Source organism: Danio aesculapii, chromosome 18 (assembly GCF_903798145.1).
Source record: "Danio aesculapii chromosome 18, fDanAes4.1, whole genome shotgun sequence".
Lineage (NCBI taxonomy): Eukaryota > Metazoa > Chordata > Actinopteri > Cypriniformes > Danionidae > Danio > Danio aesculapii.
The window spans coordinates 36,361,518-36,388,161 of NC_079452.1; the positions used below are offsets into that span (position 1 = coordinate 36,361,518).

The following is a 26,644-nucleotide window of genomic DNA, read 5'->3' on the forward strand; positions in this document are numbered from 1 at the left end:
TTAACAAAAGCAGTGAGCGCTGCTGCTTATAAAAGGACTTTTTTTTAAATCTTGAGCTCTTGAAAGAAGCAGGACTGTGGGTACACGGTCATCGCTTTTTGTCCAGTCTATTTCAAAGAGAACCGATCGCACCAGTTGCGTTTCTTCTAGGCACGATTGCTTCACGCAAGTAAACGGGAGCGCGCTCATTTCTACAAGTGATAATCCATAGTTATTTTTGTCAGTCGTGCTGCTTCTCCATTCTAAGATCACATTTGCACACATTAGGCCATGCTTATTGCCAAACTATGCTTTAAATAAAACTACAATTTGAGAATTATTTTCAATCATGCACCCAAAGTGGCTAGTGAGAGTGTTAGTCTAACCCGCCACAGCTAAATTCTACTCACATTTGGCGAGTTGGCGGGTGTTAATGTTAAGCCCTGATTACATCCTATTTGTAAGACCCCTACTGACCAATATCTATCAGCTGATAACCACTGATAACACCCATTCAATCGAATGATAACATTGGAATCTACTGAATCTATACAATAGAACCTATACAATGCAATTAACAAATTTGTATTTTTTAATCCAATGCATAATTTAATCTGTTGCATCATGTCTTACACATTTATTGGGTGTTGTTTACATAAGATGCATTTTTGCACCGAACACAGCTAGAATATAAACGCACATATCTCAATACACTTTTTAATGTTTGACTGTTCTTGAATTGACACATTCAGAAACCGATTTCAACACAAAATCAGTCAAAACCAAAGATGTGTTTAGTGTGCGTCTGGCTGTTTCATGGTGCAGACTGTTTTTCAAGAGGGCTTTATAGTGCAACTGTTTATCAGCATGCTGTCAGCACACTAATTAAAATACTGACCCTAAAAATATCAAAGATAAACTACCTAACCTTCCTAATGACACGGTTGAATAAAACAGCGACTGAACAGATTACCTGCTCTCTGCCGCTGACCTAATTCTTAAACATTACAAGATGTGTTCTTAGCCAGATGGAATTTAAACATTGCATTTTGAGGGAAAAACACAATGTAAAATAGCACAATGTTCTCTTACCAGTCCAGATTGTACCACAGACTTGTGCATAGGGTGGTTTTTCAGCTCTCAGAGGAGACACTAAAGCTCCAGCTCTCCGTTTTGTTTTCTGTTGTCTCCTTTTGCATTCTTATGTAAATAGCATGAACATATTGTGCAATATTAGATCACAATATCAGAAAAAGCTTGTACCTAGATGCACCCAAGGACCCTCTCCTCCCAAAGAAATGGGAGACTTTGACAACTTGCTGGATCACAGGAATAAAATCTAAAGCGTTATGCATATTTCTAATTACATCATTCCAAACGAAGACCACTAGTAGGAGATGCTTCTGAAGTAGCTAATACCTCCACTTCATTTCACCGCTAAATGATTTGGTGTGCCAGACCTATTCATTCAGTTAAACGCAATCAAGATTCATTCAATTAAATCCCAACATGTTAACAAATAAATCGACTAATGCACATGTTTATAATAGTATATGAGGGATTAAAATTGTATCATGTCCGGAAAGTTGTCCGCTATGTGTATGTGTTTAATCAGGGGACTGTTTTGCAGCTTAATGGATCTAATTTTACTTCCCACACTCCCCGCAGATGTCTGGAGATTTGATTTCACCGGATACACATTCTGCATTGCTCCTGTGGATTTATTTTTTTACTGTAGAGGCATACAGTACATCCGCACACACACACACACACACACCATATGCTGTGAATGCCTAAAAATGCCACACTGGTTTAATATCAGCAAATTTATCATGACCATTTGCTGTAAATCCTTGTATGTTCAAGCTTTCTTTAGCTTCCCCTGATGCATTTCACACTTGCTACAAAGCTAATGCATGACCGTTTATATTTGAGCAATGTGTTGTGTGCTTGGCACATATGCCACTGTATGATCCGCATTTTTAAAGACACATCACAGGCTTACTAGACTAGTTTAAAGATCAGGGGCCTCATGTACAAAAACTTGCGTTGAATTCATACTAAAACATTGCGTACAGACAAAGCTGTAAATGTGCGTGCGCAGTAAAAAAAAATCTGATGTATGAAACACTGCGTGCGCTGAATCCCACGCACATTCTCTTTGTACATATGAATTAACGTGAAACTGAGCGCACGTGCACGAGCGCAACCCCCCCACCTTCCCCCCCCCCCGCCTCCTCCCTCTAATAAATATGGTTATGGCTCCTACTTTGGCAAAACCAAACAAAAAAGCAAGCAAAAAGAGAACCTTCACAGAATGTGAATTGGAGGTGCTCCTATCGAAGGTAGACCAGAGAAGAACTATGTTATTTGCAAGTTTGATTTGCAAGAATTAATAACCAATTATTAATTCATTAGCGACCTTCTTGCGGTGACGCGACAGCATTACCTACTGCGCCACCGTGTCGCCTTGTCAAAATACAAATAGCTAAAATAAATAAATTAACATTAAATAAAATTTCCTTCATTACAAATCCTGCCTTATCAGGGGTCACTACAGCGAAATGAACCACCAACTATTCCGGGATATGTTTTACGCAGGGAATACCCTTTCAGCCGCAACCAAGTTCTGGGAAACACCCATACACTCTCATTCACACACACTCTCATTCACCACAGCCAATTTGGTTTCTTCAATTCACCTATAGTGCATGTCTTTAGACTGTGGTGGAAACCGAATGGAAAATAAATGAATTAATATGCATGTCTAATCAAATGAAATGGAAAAAAAACTCATAATAAATTTAATTTATAATTATAAAAATCTGTTTAGATTTCTGCTTTTGTCAGAAGTATTTTATTCAAAGGTGAATTTATATACGAGAAACAAAGCAGTTTATCAAAGAGCCAACAATAGTTTCTGTACACAATGGCAGATTTTTTTTTAGATTAAGAAGAGATGCAAAGAAGAATATGTGAGTGTGTGTTTTAAATGTGTTTAAGTGGGTTTAGCGACTGCAGATTAGACATTTCTTGAGTTTCCAGACAGATACAATGGTCAGTTTTGGTTGATGTTGGCAGCTCATTTTAATAGAAAGTAAGAATGAGGGTAAAACTTTTTTTTTCCCAGTTGGGAAGGAGCATCAAGCTAGCGAGAACATTTGTTGCAGTTAACTGAGATATAGGGAGCAGCTGTTCCACCTTTAGTCCCAGAAGACAGCATAAAAACGTGAATTTGATTCTGGACACAACTGGAAGCTGCTGGAGTGAGATGGGGTGGAGTGTGAGTTTGGTTGATTGAAGAGCAGACGTGCTCCTGCATTCTGGATCATCTACTAAGCTTAGTCATGCTGTTTAGAGTCCACTTCTGAAACTACACAAGCTTTAAGAGTATTCCTACAAGGTTTTATTTTTTTTTCTTTCCCAAATGTTTCGAAGCACAAACAAAAAGGGTCAGTTTGATTTTTGGAGGAGTCATGTAGGATGTAACAAGATGACTACTCCCATGATTCTACACTCAGTCACAGCATCATCAAATCTCTCTTTTCATTCATTCATTCATTTTCTTTTCGGTTTCGTCCCTTTATTAATCTAGGGTCGCCACAGCGGAATGAACCGCCAACTTATCCAGCACATGTTTTATGCAGCGGAATCCCTTCCAGCCGCAACCCATCACTGGGAAACACTCACACACTCTCATTCACACACATACACTACGAACAATTTAGCTTACCCAATTCACCGATAGCGCATGTCTTTGAATGTGTGGGGGAAACCAGAGCACCCGGAGGAAACCCACGCCAACATGGGGAGAACTTGCCAAGTCCACATAGAAATGTCAACTGACCCAGCCAAGGCTCGAAACAGTGACCTTCTTGCTGTGAGGCAATCATGCTTCCCACTGAGCCATCGTGACGCCCTCCAAATCTGTCTTTTGTACTGTCTTTTGCCTCGGCTGGGTCAGTTGGCGTTTCTGTGTGGAGTTTGGACTAAATTGTCTGTAGTGTATGTGTGTGAATTAGTGTGTTTTGATGTTTCCCAGAGATAGGTTGCAGCTAGAAGGGCATCCGCTGTGTAAAACATGCTGGATAAGTTGGCGGTTCATTCCGCTGTGGCGACCTCAGATTAATAAAGGGACTAAGCTGAAAAGAAAATGATTGAATGAATGAATGAATGTCTGAAATGTCACTCAATATTAATGTGGTGTTTGTTGAACTTTTGTGTAAAATCTTAGCTGATACAGCTGACTTTCTCTTGCTTCTGGTTGTGTTGGTAGTGTGTCTCATGAAACTACATCTTATAAAACAAATACCAATACAGAGATATTTAATGCTTTCATAACTTGAATTACATGCTCATTATTCACAAAGAAGTAGTATTTTTATGCTTAATACATTAAATGAGCAACATATGGGGCAGCATGGTGGCGCAGTTGATGGCACAATCGCCTTTTTGCATGTTTTCCACGTGTTCGCGTGGGTTTCATCCGGGTGCTCCGGTTAAACACGCAAGTCCAAAAACATGTGGTATTGGTGAATTGAATAAACTAAATTATCCGTAGTGTATATACAGTACATTTGGAAAGTATTCAAAGCCCTTCACTTTTTCCAGTTTTTTTTTTGTTACAGCCTTATTCCAAAATGGATTAAATTCATTGATTTCCTCAAAATTCTACACACAATACCCCATAATGACAATGTGAAAAAGGATTTTTTTTAATTGTTGCAAATTTATATATAAAAAAAAAAACCTGACAGGGACATTCTGTTTCCACTGATCATTCTTGAGATGTTTCAGCAGCTTAACTGGAGTTCACCTGTGGTAAATTCAGTCGATTGGACATGATTTGAAAAGGCATACACCTGTCTATATAAGCTCCCAGGGTTGACAGTGCATGTCAAAGCACAAACCAAGCATGATATGTTGCGCGACGTATTTAAAGAGCGGTGGGAGGGGAGTGCGCGGCAACATATGTAAAGCTATGATGTGAAAGCATGTGGGGAGAGAGAGGGGTGCGCAACATATTTGAAGAGTGGGGGTAGGAGGGGCTTGAGATGCGCAATTTCCAGGTGATTTTGGTTCGTTTCCGGGCATTTAGTGTTCTCTATGCATATGCGGGATCTCCAGGAGACTTGGGATGTCTGCAGAGCAATCAGAACGATATCAGGGTGTCTCATGCAGCACTTTAAGTTAGGTTGCATAGTTTATTTGACTCCTGATACCTGGCATCTTTGAGCTTTCACCAGCGCATCAATATCAATCGTCACATCCTGAGTGGTAGACAACTTCAGGATGTGATTCAAGTTCGTGTGCATGAGTTTTCTTTTATTCATGCTCATTACAGAGAAAACTTGCTATGATGGTATGTGGTTTCAAACATAGTGGCAAATTTTTACTGTATGAATTCATATGATCTCATTTGTACAATTTGATTTTCCACCAATGACGGTTAGGTTTATGGAGTGTGGTTTGGTGCCACGCCTCCTTTATAAAATGGTATGTTTTCCTACGACTAAACTGGTACAAATTAGCCACATCAATGTGGTATGGCAGGGCATAGATGTGTCTTTCTCTCTGAGAAGGCTGTCAAACTGACGTTGACTCAGGCTTCTGGTTTGGATAAAACCAGTGGACATAATTAGAACATCAGGTTCTTTTTTTGAAAAATTGCAGCTAATTTTTATACTATGCAGAATCTTCTTGCGGACCGCATTAAATCTGTTTGCGGGCCTGGTCTGGCACGCGGGCTGTACGTTTGACACCCCTGATCTATATAGTAGGTGAAATTTGCCTGGGACACTATGCATTTAAATCAGCTTCACTGTATTTTTGATTCGTAGCCATGTGTTTGAGTAAAAGTTCTAGTTTTCTTCTGTAAGCTGATGACATTTCTTCCTAAGTATTTCTTCCTAACTTCCAAGTATAAAAAGAAAATAATCTCATTTAAATCATTTGTACAGAAAGAACAGAAATATTAATGTAACTAGTAAGTGTAACTGATGTAATGTGTGTTGCTACAATACTAAAAATATAATTTTCTCTCTTTTTTTTCAGGAGGATGATATAGTTTACTTTAATGCCAAGGATAATGTGAGTATATGATTCAAGACACACACATCGTTTGATTTATTTGTTAAACACAGATGCTATGTCAAACATGAACACCGCGAGCTCCTCTATCCAGTTCTGACCATGCGTTAGTGATCTTATGCATGAGTAATGTAAGACAGTGAAGAGATGATGGCTTTATATTTCCTTTTCAGTTGACGTCTGCTAGGTTGCCAGATTCACACTGTCATACATCTCAACTGACAATTAGTGTGTGTAAAACATGTGGATGTGTGCATTAGATCGAGTACAGGTACAAAGAAAAAAGAAACTAAGGTTTTATTTGTTCAGCATCTTTACAAATCGTATTAGGATATTAATACTTCATATACTGATGTGTGATATATATTATTTACTTTGAATATATGACATTTATGTTTTTATTATTATTATTACTGACTATTCTGGCATTATGTTTATTCATAATAAAATATAATGTAATTTAATTTAATATTATTTCATTATACAAATTAAGCAACTGACACATTGTTTTATTTATTTATATATTTTTTCAACTATTGATTATGATGATTTTTATAAAATGATGTATTTTGTCAGGATTAATCATTATTAAAAAGCTCTTTGGACTACTGCATTATTTATTTATTAAAATAAAAAAGTTAATAAAAATATTATATATGTCTGGTGTATTTTATTTTATTTATGTAAAAAGCAAACTGATCAGGCAGTTCAAATAATAAGATTAGTACCACTTTTAGAATAGTTTATAAATAGTAAAAATATATATATAAATAAATAGTCAAAATATAAATAAAGATATTATATATGTCTGGTGTATTTAATTTTATTATTTAATTTAATTTAATTTAATTTTAATTTATTATACAAAGTACATATATATATATATATATATATATATATATATATATATATATATATATATATATATATACATATATATATATTTATGAATATATATATATATATATATATATATATATATATATATATATATATATATATATATATATTCATAAATAGTATAAAATAGTATAAAAATAATAATAAATAAAAAAAAAAAAAAAAAATATATATATATATATATATATATATATATATATATATATATATATATATGTATATATATATATATACTATTTATATATATATACTATTTATATATATATATACTATTTATATATATACTATTTATACATACATATACTATTTATACATAAAAATGCATGTTGTTGTTTTTTATTCTATTTTACTATAATAAATGCTATTTAATAATATTTAATCAATAAAATGCATTGTATAATATAAATGAAAATAAATAGTTAAAAAATATATTATATATGTCTGGTGTATTTAATTTAATTTAATTTATGTAAAAAGCAAACTGATTCAAACAATAAAATCAGTATCACTTTTAGAATACTTTTTAAATCGTATAATATATATTATATGCTGTTAATCATAATCAATACAAATACATTGTATAATATAAATCATCAAAATAAATAGTTAAAAAATATGAAAAAAAAAATTGTATGTCTTGTGTATTTTATTTTATGTGATAAGCAAACTGATCAGGCAGTTCAAACAATAAGATTAGTACCACTTTTAGAACAGTTCAATGAATAGTATATAAATATATATAGATAAAATAATAATAATGTTTGTTATTTTTATTTCATTTTATTTCATTTTATTTTAGTCTAAATGCTATTTAATAATAATTAATCAATAAAAATACATTGCATAATATAAATCATCAAAATAAATAATACAAATATAAATAAAAATATTTTATATGTCCGGTGTATTTTATTTTGTTTTATTCATGTGATAAGCAAACTGATCAGGCAGTTTAAACAATAAGCTTAGAACCACTTTTAGAACAGTTAAATAAATGGTATAAAAATATAAATAGATAAAATAATAATGTTGTTGTTTTCTATTTTATTTTATTTAACTTTGTTTTATTTTAGTCTAAACGCTAATTAATAATAATTAATCAATAAAATACATTGTATAATATAAATCATCAAAATAAATAGCTAAAAATATAAATAAAATATTATATAGGTCTGGTTTTATTTTATTTAGTTTTATTTTATTTTGTGAAGGCTAAACTGATCATGCAGTAGGCATTCAAACAATAAGATAAGAACCACTTTTAGAATACCTTAATCACTTTTAATAACAAATATCAAAAACAGCTGCAGAATAGTTGCATTTTTATAATGAGCAGAAAGCATGTATTCTCCCTACTGTACCACAGATGTTCATTGCTGCTTCTCTTCTAGCTTGAAACCAATGACACAGAAGGACGGAAAAACCGGATCAGACCTGAATTTAAAGAAGATCCGTCATTCAAAAACCGCCTCACCTCCTACAACCATACGGCTGTGCACATCCCTACAGACATCTATGACGGCTGTAAGTAACAGACATGCTCCGCCGCAACACATTATCTACTGCTGCGAATCTGATGAGATGCTCCGCCACTGATTGCTTTAGATGTCAGTTAGAAAACAAAGTATAAGTGCGTCTTTGAAAGAGCTTGTGGAGGAGAATTATAAAATCCATCTGACAGCAAAGACTCTCTGGGGAAACTTTTGTCAGGATAAGTGCAGGTGCGCCTGTTTGGATAAAACCATGGCAGATCTATTTAAACTCTGTGTGTGCTTTAAAACAGGGATTGTACAGTAGGTTGGCTGAGCTATAGTCTCTCTGTTGGCCTGCTGGGAAAGCGTCTGGCTGTTTTGGTGTTAGACGGTCCTTCCCTATTGACCTTGTCATATTCACACTAATGCACACAAATGCAAGACAAATAGATTCAGGTAATTACTTTGGCTATTGTGCCCTTTGGTAAACAGGGTAGTTGAAATGGCATTAGGTCGAAGAGGTGTGCTCTGAGCTGGGCATTATGTTGTATTGAGGATGTGTTTGCTTTGTTTTAAAATAAATAGTACTGAATCGGTTCAGAGATCAAGTACAGCTCGAGTCTGTAAGCAGAAAGGTCAATCCTCAGATGTGGCTGCCTGTGTAATTTAGATGGCTAGATTTGTTTTTAGGGATGCGTAATATTGAAAATGAAAAAAAAAATGTTTTAAAAGAGCAATGAAATTTTCACAGTATGTCTGATAATATTTTTTACTTCTGAACAAAGTGTTATTTGTTTTATTTCAGCTAGAATAAAATCAGTTTTTAATTTTTAATAACCATTTAAAGGTCTAAATTATTAGCCCCTTTAAGCTATAATTTTTTTTTCGATAGTCTACAGAACAAACCATTATTATACAACAACTTGCCTAATTACCATAACCTACCTAGTTAACCTAATTAACCTAGTTAAGCCTTTAAATGTCACTTTTAAGCTGAATACTATTATCTTGCAAAACATCTAGTTAATTATTATCTACTGTCATTACGGCTATCAGTTATTAGAAATGAGTTAATAAAAATATTATGTTTAGAAATGTGTTGAGAAAATTGTCTTCGTTAAACAGAAATTGGGGAAAAAAATGGGGGGTGGCTATTAATTATGACTTCAACTTTGTATATGTATATATATATATATATATATATATATATATATATATATATATATATATATATATATATATATATATATATATATATATATATATATATATATATATACATTATTCATATATATATATATATATATACACATATATATATATATATATTTATATATATATATATATATGTGTGTATATATATATATATATGTGTGTATATATATATATATATATATATATATATATATATATATATATATATATATATATATATATATATATACACACATATATATATATATATATATATATGAATAATGCATGTTATTGTTTTTTATTTAACTTTTTTGTTTTAGCCAAAATGCTATTTAATAATAATTAATTAATAAAAAATACATTGTATAATATAAATCCTCAAGTTAAAAATGTAAATAAAAACATTATATGTGTCTGGTGTATTTATTTTATTGTTTTAAACTAAAAAGTACTGAATCGGTTCAGAGATCAAGTGGTGCTTGAGTCTGTAAGCAGAAAGGTCAATCCTCAGATGTGACTGCCTAAGATTTTTTTTAAGAATACGTAATATTGGACATTTTTAAAAATGTAATTACATTTTATAAAATACCAATAACCGATAATTAAGTCCTTCTTGTTGTCGATACTGATATAGATCAGTATTAATAAGTTCATGTTTTGATATTAAAATGTTCATATAATCTGTAGTTTGTGCACCCAGGAGACAGCAGATCTGACAAAAATTTAGTAAACCTTACTCTTACACATGCAAAATATATGTTTCAGATTTTTGTACAGTTGTATTATTGTGTAAAAAGCCTAACTAGGAAATAGGGCTGCAAATAAGCATTTGGCTAGAAGCCTATATGTGGAGTATTGGCTGCTGGAAATTGCAGTAATGTTATTCTGCATTGTCTGTTAATATTATACTGTTATATAACAGTCACATACTTTTAAAATTTAAAATACATAGGCTGTGTCCGAAATCGCCTACAGCATTGTACTGCATTTGAATTTACTACTCTACTGTTAGAATAGTACGTTCTATACAATATCAATGTGAGTAGTATGAATGGAACTCGGACATACTACCTCCACCATTTTGTCATCATCACGTGACCTACCCGTGTCAGTTGTGCACAATCATGAATTTTCTCCATGAGATTTCGCAGATTGTCAGCCCGTCATGGAGTCTATTAATGTACTTGTGTAAATGTGTGTAAATGTATAGCTATTCAGCTTTGAAATTATTTTCAGTAATGTTATTGTCTAATATGAAAATGTTCATTCGAAATATTTACAATACAGTTTGTAAAGTAATAATTTCGTAAAGTAAAAATTATGTGAGACTTGCTTTGTTTACCAAATAAGTGGATCTAATTTGATTTGCATTGTAAACATTGGATAAAAGTTTAAAAGGTATATTTTTTGATTGAATATATTACGTTTTTAGTTATGATACGCCCAAAAATCGTTCCACATAAATCCACAGATTTTTTACAAAATTCTGCGCAGAAATAGCAAAAAATGTCCACAGATTCTGCCTGGCCCTAGTCATCCGGGTTTTTCGAATTATATGAATTCGGATATACTCAGCTCACATACTGTTTAGTGTACTATATTGTATGGAAGTATGTGATTTCGGACACAGCCATATAGTCAAACCTGTAATAACCAAGTTACTTTTATCCAGCTTTTTAAAAATTTTTAGCAGAAATGACACCGGCTTCTCCCAAAAGAAAAGAAAATTATGTACAAGAGGCATCATGGAAAAAAAAATGTCTCAGCTTTTGTATTTACATTTAAACAAAAATGTTTGTCATGGGTATGGATCATTTCGAGCTTGGCTATACCTGTATATAAAGTGTATTGACATTTATCAATCTCAAAAAAAAAAAAAGAATGTATCCTCAGAAAAATAAACACATCCTCAAAATTACATTGGGCATAGTTGAGATTTATCAGAAACTAAGCTGAACTATTTTAACAGGAATAATGCTTATTAGAGGGAGATTCATATTGATCAATATTTGTATTTGTATTAATCAGAATTAGTTGTTTCATACAAAACAAATTCTGCTTCTTTTCATTCAAAACATTTACAAGATGCTGCCAAGTATTTCTGTGAAAAGCTTAACTTTTTTTTTTGTTCTGGAAATTATTATTATTTTTGTCCTGAACAATTAAACTGCTGCTGTTCCTCACAAAAACCAATCAGGTCCCAGATTTTCCTCCAGCACTTTTGTGTATTTGAACACTTTCCATGAATGACTGTACGAGTTTGAGATCTATTCTTTCAAACTGAGCGCAACTGAGGGACTCGGCTATCAGAGAAGGTTCAAACGTTCAGTGATGACTCAGAATGAACAACATCGTATTAAGAGCCAAATAAAGCACTGACTCAGTTCAGAGGAGAAGTGATGCTTGAATCTCTAAAAGTTGGAGCTTTTCCACACTGACAGAGGTGGCTTCCTCTGTAATTTAAGAAAGGAGTTTCCTTGTCTTGTAATTGTATACCATTTCATGCAATTATCTCTGAGTCATTTCCTATATCCTATATTGCTCTTTCTACTTTTATCTGTGAGTCATTTATAAGGCTTTTTGGGTAGGGTGGTTTATCTGGTCATGTGGTGAGCATGTTGGCTATTGATTTATATTTATTGTGTACGTTTTATACCTTGAAGACCCAGGGATTTGCCCACCACATCTCAAACACTGTAATAAATATACAGATGTCTTAACCTGAATTTGGGTAAAGTATGAGTTATACTTTTTCATATGTTTTGTTGAAGCTTGTCCATTTTACCCAAATTTGAGTCTAAACAACCTTTTGTTTAAAAAGAAGAAATGTTATTTATTGTATTTTTACAATTATAGATTCTATTGATTTTTGTTTTACTTTACAATATATCTGTTTGTCTGTCATTTATCGTTCGACCCATTGTTTATCATTCTATCTATCTATCTATCTATCTATCTATCTATCTATCTATCTATCTATCTATCTATCTATCTATCTATCTATCTATCTATCTATCTGTCTGTCTGTCTGTCTGTCTGTCTGTCTGTCTGTCTGTCTGTCTGTCTGTCTGTCTGTCTGTCTGTCTGTCTGTCTGTCTGTCGATCAATCTGTCTGTTATTCCATCCATCCATCCATCCATCCATTGTTCTATCTATCGTTATGTCTGTCTGTCCATTGTTCTATCCATTGTTCTATGATTCTATCTGTCTATCTTTCTACCTGTCTATTGTTCTCTCTATCTATCATTCTATTTATTGTTCTATCTATCTATAATTCTATTTGTCTGTCTGTCTATCTGTCCATCTATCTTTCGTTCTATCTATTGTTCTATCCATTGTTTTATCTATCATTATATCTTTATAGTAATATATTTATCATTCTATCTATTTTTCTGTCGTTCTATCTGCCTATCATTCTCTCTATCTTTCTATCTATTGGTCTGTCTGTCTGTCTGTCTATCGTTCTCTCTATCTATCATTTTCTCTATCCATTGTTCTATTGTTCTATATACCTTTTGTTCTATATATTGTTCTATGATTCTATTTATCATTATATCTATCGTTTTATCTGTTGTTCTGTTGTTCTATTTATCTAATGTTTTATCTATCCATCCGTCCGTCCGTCCGTCCGTCGTTCTGTCCATCCATCCGTCCGTCGTTCTGTCTGTCTGTCATTCTATCTATCATTCCATCCATCCATCTGTCTGTCTGCCTGTCTGTCTTTCTGTCTGTCATTCCATCCATCCATCCATCCATCCGTTATTAGATAAAACGTCTTCTATTTTATCCAGTTTTTAGCAATAGTGAAATGGACACTTTTTTTGGAAACTCTTTTTTTATTTTGACAGTCCTGTTTGCCATTTTATTTTATTGCAAGGAGGAAATTGGCACAACTGACAAAAAACATAACGTAATAATTACACGGCTGAGGGAATGATGACAGAATTCTCATTTTTGGCTGAACTATAGTTGTTTAAACTTTTATATTTCACAGTGAGAGAGAGAAAGAGAAGGAAAATAACCAAGTTACAGAAACGGGCAGAGCTATAATTGCAGTGGTCTTGGGTCTGACCTGACCTTGCGCCAGAAGGAAACACAGTACGTGTGTAGAATCAAGCTGGCTGCCAGACCAACTCATGCACAGTTGTGTGTGAGAAATGTCCAATATTAAAGGAGTGTCTATATGTCCATTAATTCCAGAGGTTGTTGAGTCTATGTAAGATGTTACAAACCTAGTGCCTTTTCTCCAACGACACTAAAAGCAAAGCTGGCACACATCAACCTCTATCAAACACTCAGAGACCACAAATAGCCCGGAACCACTGCCACAAACACACACACACACACACACACACACAGATGCACAAAAATAAAACCGATCTGCTGCTTTCGCCGGGGAGAAAATTGGATTTCCGTGGATAAAGTAGTACATCGTTTAGGGGTTGCGAGAAGACGGTGGGTGACCCCCCTCTGCCGGAGTCAGCCAACACCAAGAAAAACTTAACCATGATTAAGAGCGACAACTCACAGCGTGTGCGGGCAAATGTGCTCTCCTTCACATCTGAAAGCATTGATGTAATCAGTGGAGGTTGAGGAAGTGATCAATACTTTAGAGCGTTGAGATGTTTTACTCCAGAATACAGTGTTGAGAGAAAGACATCAAAATTGTTAGGTTCATTGTTTTCATCACCACAGGCAGGGGAAAAATGGTAAAATAGATGGTTGGATAGATAGATAGATAGATAGATAGATAGATAGATAGATAGATAGATAGATAGATAGATAGATAGATAGATAGATAGATAGATAGATAGATAGATAGATAGATAGATAGATAGATAGATAGATAGATAGATAGATGGAAAGATGGATGGATGGAAAGATGGATGGATGGAAAGATGGATGGAAAGATGGATGTAAAGATGGATAGATATATGGGTAAACAAACAGATAAAAATACATTAGACAGATATGTGGATAGATATAAATAGATGGATAGATAGATAGCGATTAGGTAGACATACAGTTCAGATAGATAGATAGACAGACGGACGGACGGACGGACGGATGGATGGATAGATGGATGGATGTAAAGATGGATGTAAAGATGGACGTAAAGATGGATAGTGTATGGGTAAACAAACAGATAAAAATACATTAGACAGATATGTGAATAGATATAAATAGATAGATAGATAGATAGATAGATAGATAGATAGATAGATAGATAGATAGATAGATAGATAGATAGATAGATAGATAGATAGATAGATAGATAGATAGATAGATAGATAGATAGATAGATAGATAGATAGATGGAAAGATGGATGGATGGAAAGATGGATGGATGGAAAGATGGATGGAAAGATGGATAGATATATGGGTAAACAAACAGATAAAAATACATTAGACAGATATGTGGATAGATATAAATAGATGGATAGATAGATAGATAGCGATTAGGTAGACATACAGTACAGATAGATAGATAGACAGACGGACGGACGGACGGACGGATGGATGGATAGATGGATGGATGTAAAGATGGATGTAAAGATGGACGTAAAGATGGATAGTGTATGGGTAAACAAACAGATAAAAATACATTAGACAGATATGTGAATAGATATAAATAGATGGATAGATAGATAGATAGATAGATAGATAGATAGATAGATAGATAGATAGATAGATAGATAGATAGATAGATAGATACATAGATAGATGGATGGATGGAAAGATAGATAGATAGATAGATAGATAGATAGATAGATAGATAGATGGAAAGATAGATAGATAGATAGATAGATAGATAGATGGAAAGATGGATGTAAAGATGGATGTAAAGATGGATAGATATATGGGTAAACAAACAGATAAAAATACATTAGACAGATATGTGGATAGATATAAATAGATGGATAGATAGATAGCGATTAGGTAGACATACAGTACAGATAGATAGATAGACGGACGGACGGACGGATGGATGGATAGATGGATGGATGTAAAGATGGACGTAAAGATGGATAGTGTATGGGTAAACAAACAGATAAAAATACATTAGACAGATATGTGAATAGATATAAATAGATGGATAGATAGATAGATAGATAGATAGATAGATAGATAGATAGATAGATAGATAGATGTCTCTCTCATTTCCACATTTCCCTTCTTTTCTTTCCTCAGCCCTGTCCTAACTCCTCTGCTGCGTGCGAGCCAATAAAATTAAAGTTATGGATGTTATAACACTGAATTTTTCATGCTTTATTACAATAATTGTTGACACGCGAGCTGTTCTTGCCTGATTAGCATATCTCTACTAGCACTTCTGACTGCTCTATCAGCACGCGGCCTTTTCAGAAGCAAAAGGTTTGATAGGATGATTATAGGTTTCCATGGTTCCCTCAGTGGTGATGTAATAAAGTCAATCAGCTTGTTTGCGGATGAGGAGATGAAGAGCCCTCAGTGCACAGTGCAGAATTATTCTGTTAACAGCGGTTGAGATGAGACTAAATTACACCTCTCTCTGTGTCTCTCCTCCTCCTCTTACTTCATGTCCTCTCTCTGGACTGTCACTGTAAGCTTCATGACCTATAGTATACTTAATAATTCAAATTCTGACAATAATTAGTATTGAAACAATAGGTGTTATTTATACAGTAGAAGTCAAAATTATTAGCCCTCCTGTGATTTTATTATTATTTTTCCCTTTTTCAAATATTTCCGAAATAATGTTTAACAGGGTTGGGTCGATAGACGATGCCATCGTCCATCGCCGATGGCTGAGAGACATCACAATGCTAATGCCAAAAAAGAAAAAGAAAAATACACTCTTAGGCCCCGTTTACACTAATACGTCCTAGTTTTAAAATGACATTTTAGAACGAAAACGATCCACATCCACACTGGCATTTCACCTAACATTTCTTAAAAGATCTCCGTTCACACTATACCGCTGAAAACACACATCACGTGACCACACACACACACACTCTGGCATGCGCTCTAGCATATGCACACGTCTGAGCTCCAGGCAGTCAGCGAGTGCTTTGAGCACAAAAACCCAGAGAGCAGTGCACGTCGGACAGTTTATTAAGGATGTACTGCTGGATCGCATTCTGCTATATATGTGATATTTAATTAATCTTTTCTCTATCTAACGACTCTATCAAAAGTTACACAAAAGTTACACTTTCACGCTTGTACTTAGTAATTTTAGCGAAAACCTCAGATGCTGTTGGTTGGTTCCTGTTGGCTGTGCCCCTTTTTTACCAAGCAAGTTTATCGACACCATTATAACGACACAGATCACTCTGCCTATTCATGCCAGAGTCCCCGGGAAAAGTGATTGACAGGTGGTAATTTGTGTGTAACATCTTTATTTATTTATGATTTGGTTATGGGTAAAACAAAGACCATGCTGGTCAGGTAGTTGAAATGGTAGGCTACAAATAATTAGTTGGTTTTGAATTAATTACTTATTCATAAATAAATAAATAATTCACCAATATGCAATAGTCCATAGCAATGTTTGACATTAGACCTCATACAATGCCAAATTGTTCGACATTGCCCAACCGTAATGTTTAACAGAGCAAGGCATTTTTCACAGTAATTCCTATAATATTTTTTTCTTCTGGAGAAAGTCTTATTTGTTTTATTTTGGCTTGAGTAAAAGCAGTTTTTAATTTTTAAAAAAGCATTTTAAGGTCAATATTATTAGCCCTCTCAAGCAATATATTTTTTGGATTGTCTACAGAACGAACCATGACTAGTTATACAATGACTTGCCTAATTAACTAAGTAAGTCACTTTAAGCTGTATAGAAGTGTCTTGAAAAATATCTAGTCAAATATTATTTACAGTCATCATGGCAAAGATAAAAGAAATCAGTTATTAAAACTATTATGTTTAGAAATGTGGTGAAAAAAATGTTTACGTTTAACAGAAATTAATGTGTCAAATCAACAGCCTTAATTGAAATATATGCATAGCATAATCAAGGTCACCCTTAGGTGGTTGCTATGGTTTTTGGTTGTTAAGGTGTAGACCGAGGACATTGAAGAAACAAAATTAAATTAATCAAATATCATACATCATATTTGTGTTTGCAGCCTATTATTATGTAAACTATTATGTTTAGAAATGTGGTGAAAAAAATGTTTACGTTAAACAGAAATTGGGTATAATATGTACAGGGGGCTATTAATTCAGGGGGGGTAATAATTCTGACTTCAACTGTATATGATATCGTGATTTATAATCTAAATTAAATGTAATTAATTGTTGCATTCATTCTGGTGAAGCATTGTTTTATTTATTTATTTATTTATTTATTTATTTATTATACAGTGGTAAAGAGAATTGAATTAGGCATGCTGTCTAAAAGAGGTTTCAGCATGTAAAACAATGCACTGAGATTTTATTTGTTGCTTAAATTTTTTGAGTAGAACTCTAAATGAAGAATTTTTTAAAAAAGTATATATATATATATATTTTTTTTTAAAATAAAATCACAACCATTAAACGCAAGTACTCATTTCTTCTAAATCTGAAAGACAGCAATAAAGAAGTGCGTATATAGTATGTAATTGCCTCAGATTTTTCAGTTTGTATTTATTTAACATTACAAATGAATACATATTTAAGAAAATTCATATAAAAGAATATTATTTAGGCTGCACGGTGCTGCAGTGGGTAGCACGTTCACCTCACAGCAAGAAGGTCGCTGGTTCGAGCCTCAGCTGGGTCAGTTGGCGCTTCTGTGTGGAGTTTGCATGTTCTCCCCCGTGTTGGCGTGGGCTTCCTCTGGGTGCTCCAGTTTCCCCCACAGTCCAAAGACATACGCTATAGGTGAATTGGGTAGGCTAAATTGTCCGTAGTGTATGTGTGTGAATGAGTGTATAGATGTTTCCCAGTGATGGGTTGCAGCTGGAAGAGCGTCCGCTGTGTAAAACATGTGCTGGATAAGTTAACGGTTCATTCCAATGTGCCGACCCCAGATTAATAATGGGACTAAGCCGAAAAGAAAATGAATAAATGAATTCGAACATCTTATTGTTTACCCATAACTAATTAATTAAATTTAATCAATGTATCAAATCAACAGCCTTAATTGAAATATATGCATAGCATAATCAAGGTCACCCTTAGGTGGTTGCTATGGTTTTTGGTTGTTAAGGTGTAGACCGAGGACATTGAAGAAACAAAATTAAATTAATCAAATATCATACATCATATTTGTGTTTGCAGCCACCATTGTGCTGAATGAACTAAACTGGACAGAGGCATTGGAGGATGTCTTTAAGAAGAACCGAGAAGAGGATCCAACGTTACTATGGCAAGTGTTTGGGAGTGCTACTGGATTAGCTCGCTTTTACCCTGGTAAGTGTGTTTCGGTCTGTTTAATTCATAACTCACACATTTCAGTGCATATTCCAATCAAACTCTCTCACACACACACACACACAGACAAACGCACACAGACAAAAAAACCCTTCCACTGCAAGACTCCGCTATCTCTAATTGGTAAACATAGCATGCAGTCCCAGCTCAAATTACACCAAATTTTCATAACAAATTATAATATCAAATATCTCAGTGGCTCAGCAGAGGGCTTATTGTATTCTTGTGAGATTTAATGATGACAGAGGAGAAAAGTAATGAGGTGCTCAATTCATTTTCATTACTCTCAGATTCATAATTGCTACGCTTTCACTAAAAACGTGCAAATAAATAGTATATTAGCCAAAGTTGAACCTTGCTCTCTCAGTTTTGCATATCTGAAATGAGTGAAATTGACTCCAAACACCTGCATGACTTTAATTCTTTTGTATAGAATAACAGAAAAGATACATTTTGGAAATAAGTCCTGTTTTGTTCTGCAATAAGAACTCAAAATGAAATGCAAAAGAGTCACCTGAAGACATACAACTAGGTTTGTGTGAGAAACAAATCTAAATGTCCTGATAATCTTTCTTTCTACTGGATTGTTACCATTTGGAGCCAGGTCAGTTCATCATTGATCTAGATTCATAGCTGATGTTGTGATCCAGATTCTTTTGCTAGATCTGAAGTCGTTGAGTTTATACAGTGCTCAACATGTATTAGTATACCTCTCACAAGTCTTTCATTTAAATTAAAGGTGCTTTATGTAAGTTTTTGACTCTTCTAAAGCATAAAAATGCCATAATATGTTTGCAGATATTTAAGAAACATGCTAAGTGAGCGTAATTGTTAATCTGAAAAGCATTGCTGAAAGTCAGATAGTCTTTGTTTTGGTCCCTTTAACTTGCCCAATGCCAGTTTAGCCAATTATATTTCAGCACTCCGGGTTGCCTTGTTGGGAAACCGCATATTTCATTCATTCAGTTAGGAAGGCTCTCAAAGTGTGAGTCCGCAACTGAAATGCAACCTCCAGTGGACTCCAAAATGAGACGCACATTCAGAGTTCCACATGAGGTGGTTATTAATTAGCAAATAATATAAATAGTACAAACGTAAACATTAGGTGAGCAGGTTACATTGTAACCGCGTGTCCAAACAACATGCTACATGAGGAGATACGCAGTGAGCAATTTGGCTGTTTGGACCACACGAAGCACAACAGAAATTTAAATACAGCCATTCAGAAGCACAGAATAGTGCACTTACTGCACTCCAACACAATTGTAAGGTTTATAATCTAATTAGTATATATTAAACCTCTTTAACATTATAAAATATAGATGCTGAATCACTGATATGTGTTGGCTTGCACTGAGTCACAGTTCTAAAGCTCAATTTCATATGGTTTATTTTATTTGCAAGAGTAAAACAAGTAGTATGCCAATAAATGTGATGTGAAATGGCATTCAAACTCACATTTTTAGCATATAACACTGAATAAAGCACATGAGGTGTACCTAAGGTGATCATTGTCAGTTTTTTGTTGTTCAGCTGCAAGAAATAGAAGCCGTTTCTAAAATATAAATTTCAGGTGTTGGTTAGAACAAAAACTCCTTTTAATATGGAGAATATGCCTATTCCTTAAATCAGCCTTTAGGTTTGACAGTCAGGCACACTGCTGTTGGTGTCGTCAATCTGGCAACCTGCGCTTGCGTGTGTTTTGAACCAGGTGTGCAATGCCTAGTTCAACCACTAGGTGTCAAACTTACTTTTAAGATTTTCTAAAATAAGCTTTACAAAATTATATTCTACATATTCATTAAATTAGTCAGTACTGAAGCCAAATCTGGAGCTAATCTAACAAAATAAGTTATGAAAACAGTCCAAAATTTTTATGTTAGGGAGTTTTTTCCCAACTTTATTTTATTAAAAAATGTACATGTATCACACAGTTTAGAATATTATTGTACATTTTGACATATAGAAAGAGAGAGAAGTAAACAAAGATCTAAATGATTGTGACATTTATTGACCCCAAATAAAAATAAATAAACGTTTTATAAACTTTTAAAAATTTTAAACGTTTTTTGCAAGAACCCTTCAGAAAATGTCTAATTTGTTTCAGTTTTTGTTAGGGGAAAATATTTTGTAAGTGAATTTTTTTTAAATGTTATAGTTTGTATTTTTTCCCCAATGTTTCACATGAATTTTAATTCATTTAAATATTTAAATTTTATTAAACATTATTTTAATAAATATATGTGTTTAATAAATCTGTTTTTCTTCAAATGCACCAAAAACTGTTTTCACTAAGAAATAGATTAAAATATTCATTTTCAAAATGGATTCAACACAATATTTTAATCATCATCATCTTTGAAAAGTAAGTTCTATATTGTAAACTCTTACAAAATAAATATGGGGTTGTCACTGGAGCAGAACTTTTTCAAAATGTAAAGATTTGCAACCAAAGGTATGTATTAGTACACAAATGTACCTAAAATACAAATTTGAGGTAACAATATTGTATAGTGCCTTTTAAAAAAGGTACTGTCACAGTGACAGCTTTTGTACCTTGACTTCTGAGAGTGTATGAATATAACGAGTATGAATGAAATGCATACATATTAAATCTGCCATGTTATTTATACCATGACACCTATGACATTGGTTATGTCACTTCACTGAAATTCATGAATCTTCTCTGGTGCCTCATGGGAGTAAAATGGCCACTTGGTAGCAAAAGTAGGTAATCCAGGTTGTTCATGCCTATTGTTTTATGAATATGAATTCAGGCTTACTATTCAGCTCACATACTGTTTTGTGTCTGTTATATAGTATAAGTAGGCATGATTAGACCCAGTGATTGATGCAATTGAAGAATTCATTCATAAATAGAGCAGTAATATTTCTGTCATGAACTGTTGAAGAATGAGTCCTGAAGAGTGAATATGAATATTTGTAAAAAATAAAAAAAAATTAATAATAATAATAATAATAATAATAATATATATATATATATATATATATATATATATATATATATATATATATATATATATATATATATATATATATATATATATATATATATATATATATATATAGTTTAGTATGCTCTATTCTAAACTTGGCTGCAAGTTAAAGGGTTAGTTCACTCAAAAATGAAACTTTTATAAGAATGCTGTAGGGGAAAACATATATATACGGTTGAAGTCAGAATTATTAGCCCCCCTTTGAATTTTTTCTTTCTTTTCTTTTTTAAATATTTCCCAAATGATGTTTAACAGAGCAAGGAAATTTTCACAGTATGTCTGATAATATTTTTTTCTTTTGGAGAAAGTCTTATTTGTTTTATTTCGGCTAGAATCAATTTTAATTTTTTTTAACAGTTTTGATTTTTTTAACACCATTTTAAGGACAAAATTATTAGCCCCTTTAAGCTTTACATTTTTTTTCGATAGTCTACAGAACAAACCATCATTAAACAATAACTTGCCTAATTACCCTAATTAACTTAGTTAAGCCTTTATAGGTCACTTTAAGCTGTATAGAAGTGTCTTGAAAAATATCTAGTAAAATATTATTTACTGTCATCATGGCAAAGATAAAATGAATTAGTTATTAGAAATGAGTTATTAAAACTATTATGTTTAGAAATGTGTTGGAAAAAATCGTCTCTCCATTAAACAGAAATTGGGGTAAAAAAATAAACAGGGGGCAAATAATTCAGGGGGGCTAATAATTCTGACTTCAACTGTATATATAATGGAAGTCAATAGGACCCAGCAACCAGCATTTTTCAAAATATCTTCATTTGTGTTCAGCAGAAGAAAGAAACTCAAATAGGTATTCAACAAGTAAAGGTTTTTTTTCAACCTTGGGTGATCTATCCCATTAACCACTTTCAGGATTCTTTTATTATGGTGTTTTAATTAATCAATGCATACATCAGTGGGTACCAAAGTGGCCTAATATATATTTTTTTCAGATATGACATATTTTATAATATGTAATAGAGCTTTTGTTTGTGATTGCAGAATTTCAAAGATCGAAGTACAAAATAAATGGACTTATTATACTACTAAAAGTAAATCAGAGATTCAGATCTGTCTGAAATGAATCGTCAGTATAATTCCTGTTTTACTTCCTGCACAAACCTACTTAAATAAATAATGTTTTATAATATAATAATGATATTAAGTCTTGTTTGCTAAAAATCTAAGTTTTAGGAACAACAAATAATAACTAGACTTCTAGCCACTTCTGATATCAGAAGTGGCTTATGTGAAAGGCAAAGGGCTCTAGATTACGCTTATTTTACCAAAATAAAATATGATCATGCCTTGATTTTCATTTATTTAATTAGGACAGTAAGGTCTGACTTTGCTGAGACAAAAGTCTTGTCACTTAACAGAAATAATGTACAGTATAGAATATAAAGTTGTGGTGAAGTGGAAAAAGAATTAATATTTTGTATGACTCCCATGACTTTAATCATCAGTTAATAAAGTTGTCTAGAATGGCAAAGAAATCATTCTTGCAGGACTCCCAGAGTTCATCAAGATACTTTGGATTCATCTTCAATGCCACCTCCTTCATCTTACCCCAGACATGCTCAATAATGTTCACGTCAGGTGACTGGGCTGCCCAATTCTGGAGCACCAGAGGTTCAACTTTGCTTTCAGGAACTTTGATGTGGAGGCTGAAGTAAGAGTAGTGCTATCCTGCTAAAAAAATAGCCCTCTCCTGTGGTTTATAATGTAGTGGGCAGCACAAATGTCTTGACACCTCAGACTGTTGATGTTGCCATATACTCTGCAGATCTCTCGTACGCCCCCTTACTGAATGTAACCCCAAACCATGATTTTTCCTTCACCAAACTTGACTGATTTCTCTAGGAATCTTGGGTCTATGTGGGTTCCAATAGGTCTTCTGCAGTATTTGTGATGATGTGGCTGAAGTTCAACAGATGATTTATTGGAAAAATTTACCTTCTGCCACTTTCCCAAAAGATCAGCTAGTTATTATTTGTTGCTCTTACAACTGGGATCAATGACAAGACTTCTGTCACGATGTGTATATAAATTATTTCAGAAGGACCCAAACTTATTGTAGGGAACTCCAAAATAAAATTAAGAATGCTAAAGGTGGTGTGGTTAAGTGTATTGTGGTTTGCATGGATTAATTGCTCACTTAAAGAATAACAATTTACTCTAGCATCTATAAATCATAAATTTAGATTTCACAGGGACTTTAACAACCTCAGTCCTCATTATATTGAGAAGATTGTCAAACTTTTGTATCACACAAAAGAAGAAAAGGTCAGGTGTGGAATGGCATGTTACTCTAATAGTTGGAAGACACTAAGGCTACGTTCACACTGCCAGGCATAGTGCTCAAATCTGATTATTTCTCAGATCTGTTTTTCTTGCATGGCTGTTCACACTGCTCTTATAAATGTGGCCAATATCAGATTTGCAGTGTGAACAGATCATGGTTCTAAACTGACCCGCATGCGCAAAAGTACAGTTACGGACAGCACAAAATGTCTAATTATGCACACGTGATACTGTATGAATTAAGCACGTTGTCAGATCATGCTTATATGATTACTGTCATTTTCACAGACAACCTTTTTAAGTTTTTTAAGTGTATTTTAAGAACTGTAAATGATTTTTCTGCTACTACTAATGTGTATTTCGGCATTTGAAATATAAAATAAGTCACTTGTGCTTGAAAACACTGATCATTTGTGATTTTTGACAACCGTGGTGCGCGTTTGTTTGACCACCAATGTAGTGAACTCATCAAGGTTTAATGAGCAGCCGCAGACTGAACTGTGAAGGCGGAGTTGTTTTATCTCCGTTTGCATTTAATTTGACTTCGTTATAAACAGACACGTACAGAAGGGGCGATTGGGTGCTCGAGGACCTGCCCTTTTTTCTCTCTGAGAGAAAGTTCCTCCTCCTTTGCACACGGATCCCCTATCCGCAACACCCACGGCGCTCTTCAGCTTCGTGATCAACCTGTGCCCCAATCGTTAACAAGCACCAGTTTTGCCTTCAAAATCTTTTTCAAAATGAACAACCAACTTTTTGTGGTAAAGTATTCGCCCTGTGTGCCATTCTACTGTGATGCTGAGGAGTAGATGATGTTTGCAGCACAGGATGATGACGCATGTCGCTCAAAGATTATGTAAAAGTCACATGAAATCCGACATAACCGTTCACACTGCAGTCGCATTGCAAAACATCAGATCTGTGTCTGATTTAAGACAACATATGACAGATCTGACCTGAAAAGATCAGATTCCATGCGGTTTGGGCTGTTCACACTGTCATCACCTGAGTCACATGTGGGCAAAAAAATCCAATTTGGGCCACATTTGGCTGCAGTGTGAACGTAACCTAATAGAATAATATGTGGGCTCCTTAGCATTGATCGCCTTCTTATAGACACACGCGCAGCTATAAAATATTGATGTTCTTGTAAACCTCAATTCATTATAGCTGGCAGAACACTGCTCGATTACTCTGTTATAGCCAAATCACAGTGTCTGCTGGCACTTACAGCTGCAATCCGCTCACTAAATGTCAGAACGTGGGATGCCATTTATGAAGAAACACGTCTTGTTAGTTGTTCAGCTGTGATGAGCACCCTCATTTGCACCAGGTTATTTTCTGGGGTAAAGAGACAAAGTCGAAGGTGAAATTCTACTGGGGCCTTTCTTTCTGCATGTCGGCTTTCGGCAGTCAATATAAACCACAAACCAGCCCCCCACCCAGCGGGTTTCTAGCAATGCTCGCTGATGGGCTCACGACAGAGATGTGACAAATCAAATGGAGTATGGGATCAGGGGTCACTCATATTTCCATATCCTGTCTCTGTCCATTCAGCTTCCCCTTGGATGGATGCCAGGAAAACACCCAGCAAAATCGACCTTTATGATGTGCGCCGACGACCTTGGTACTAATACGTGTTTCTGTGTGTGTGTGTGTGTGTGTGTGTGCTCTGAATTTCTTTTCATTTGTTACTCTTTTTTTCCCCAAGCCTTTTATTCTTTATTCTGTCAGTTTAAAATTCTCCTTGAAAGTGCTCCAGAATGTTTTTCTTCTTTGTATCCAGGTATGTTCAAGGTGCCGCTTCACCCAAGGACATGCTGATTCTTGTTGATGCGTGAGTATTATCTGTGTGTGCTTTTTTTGGGTGTAACTGTTGTAATTCTTTACTTTATGTTGTTGTTTTTTAATGTGCTTTTCGGAATAGATGATGTGGTGTGGATATTTTATGTATATGTGGAAAAACAAAAAGCATCAGAGCAATAAAACTGAAACAAGCTTTCATTTTCTTCACCATACATTCAAACAAACAAAGATATACTAAATAGATATACTGTACACACTTAAAGAGTTATCGTTATGGGTATCACTAATGATTTTATACGCACAGACTGTATATTATATATCCCCTTACCAAAACCCTACACCTAAACCCAACAACACTCAAAGAAAATAATCAGCATTTTCAGAATACTTCATTCTGTGTGATAAATGAGCAGATTTCCTCATTGGGATATAAAAAATGTCCCCACAAGATCAAAATTTACTAGT

At 33.9% G+C, this 26,644-nt stretch overlaps 1 protein-coding gene across 1 annotated transcript in view; it reads left to right on the top strand.

Moving 5' to 3' along the window:
• Positions 1 to 26,644, top strand: part of LOC130245362 (voltage-dependent calcium channel subunit alpha-2/delta-1) — a 220,288-nt gene that overhangs the window by 77,482 nt on the left and 116,162 nt on the right. The window contains 5 exon segments of the mRNA XM_056478029.1: positions 6,034 to 6,069; positions 8,361 to 8,493; positions 18,897 to 19,028; positions 25,931 to 26,000; positions 26,160 to 26,210. Of these exon segments, the coding sequence (XP_056334004.1) occupies positions 6,034 to 6,069; positions 8,361 to 8,493; positions 18,897 to 19,028; positions 25,931 to 26,000; positions 26,160 to 26,210 (422 nt within the window).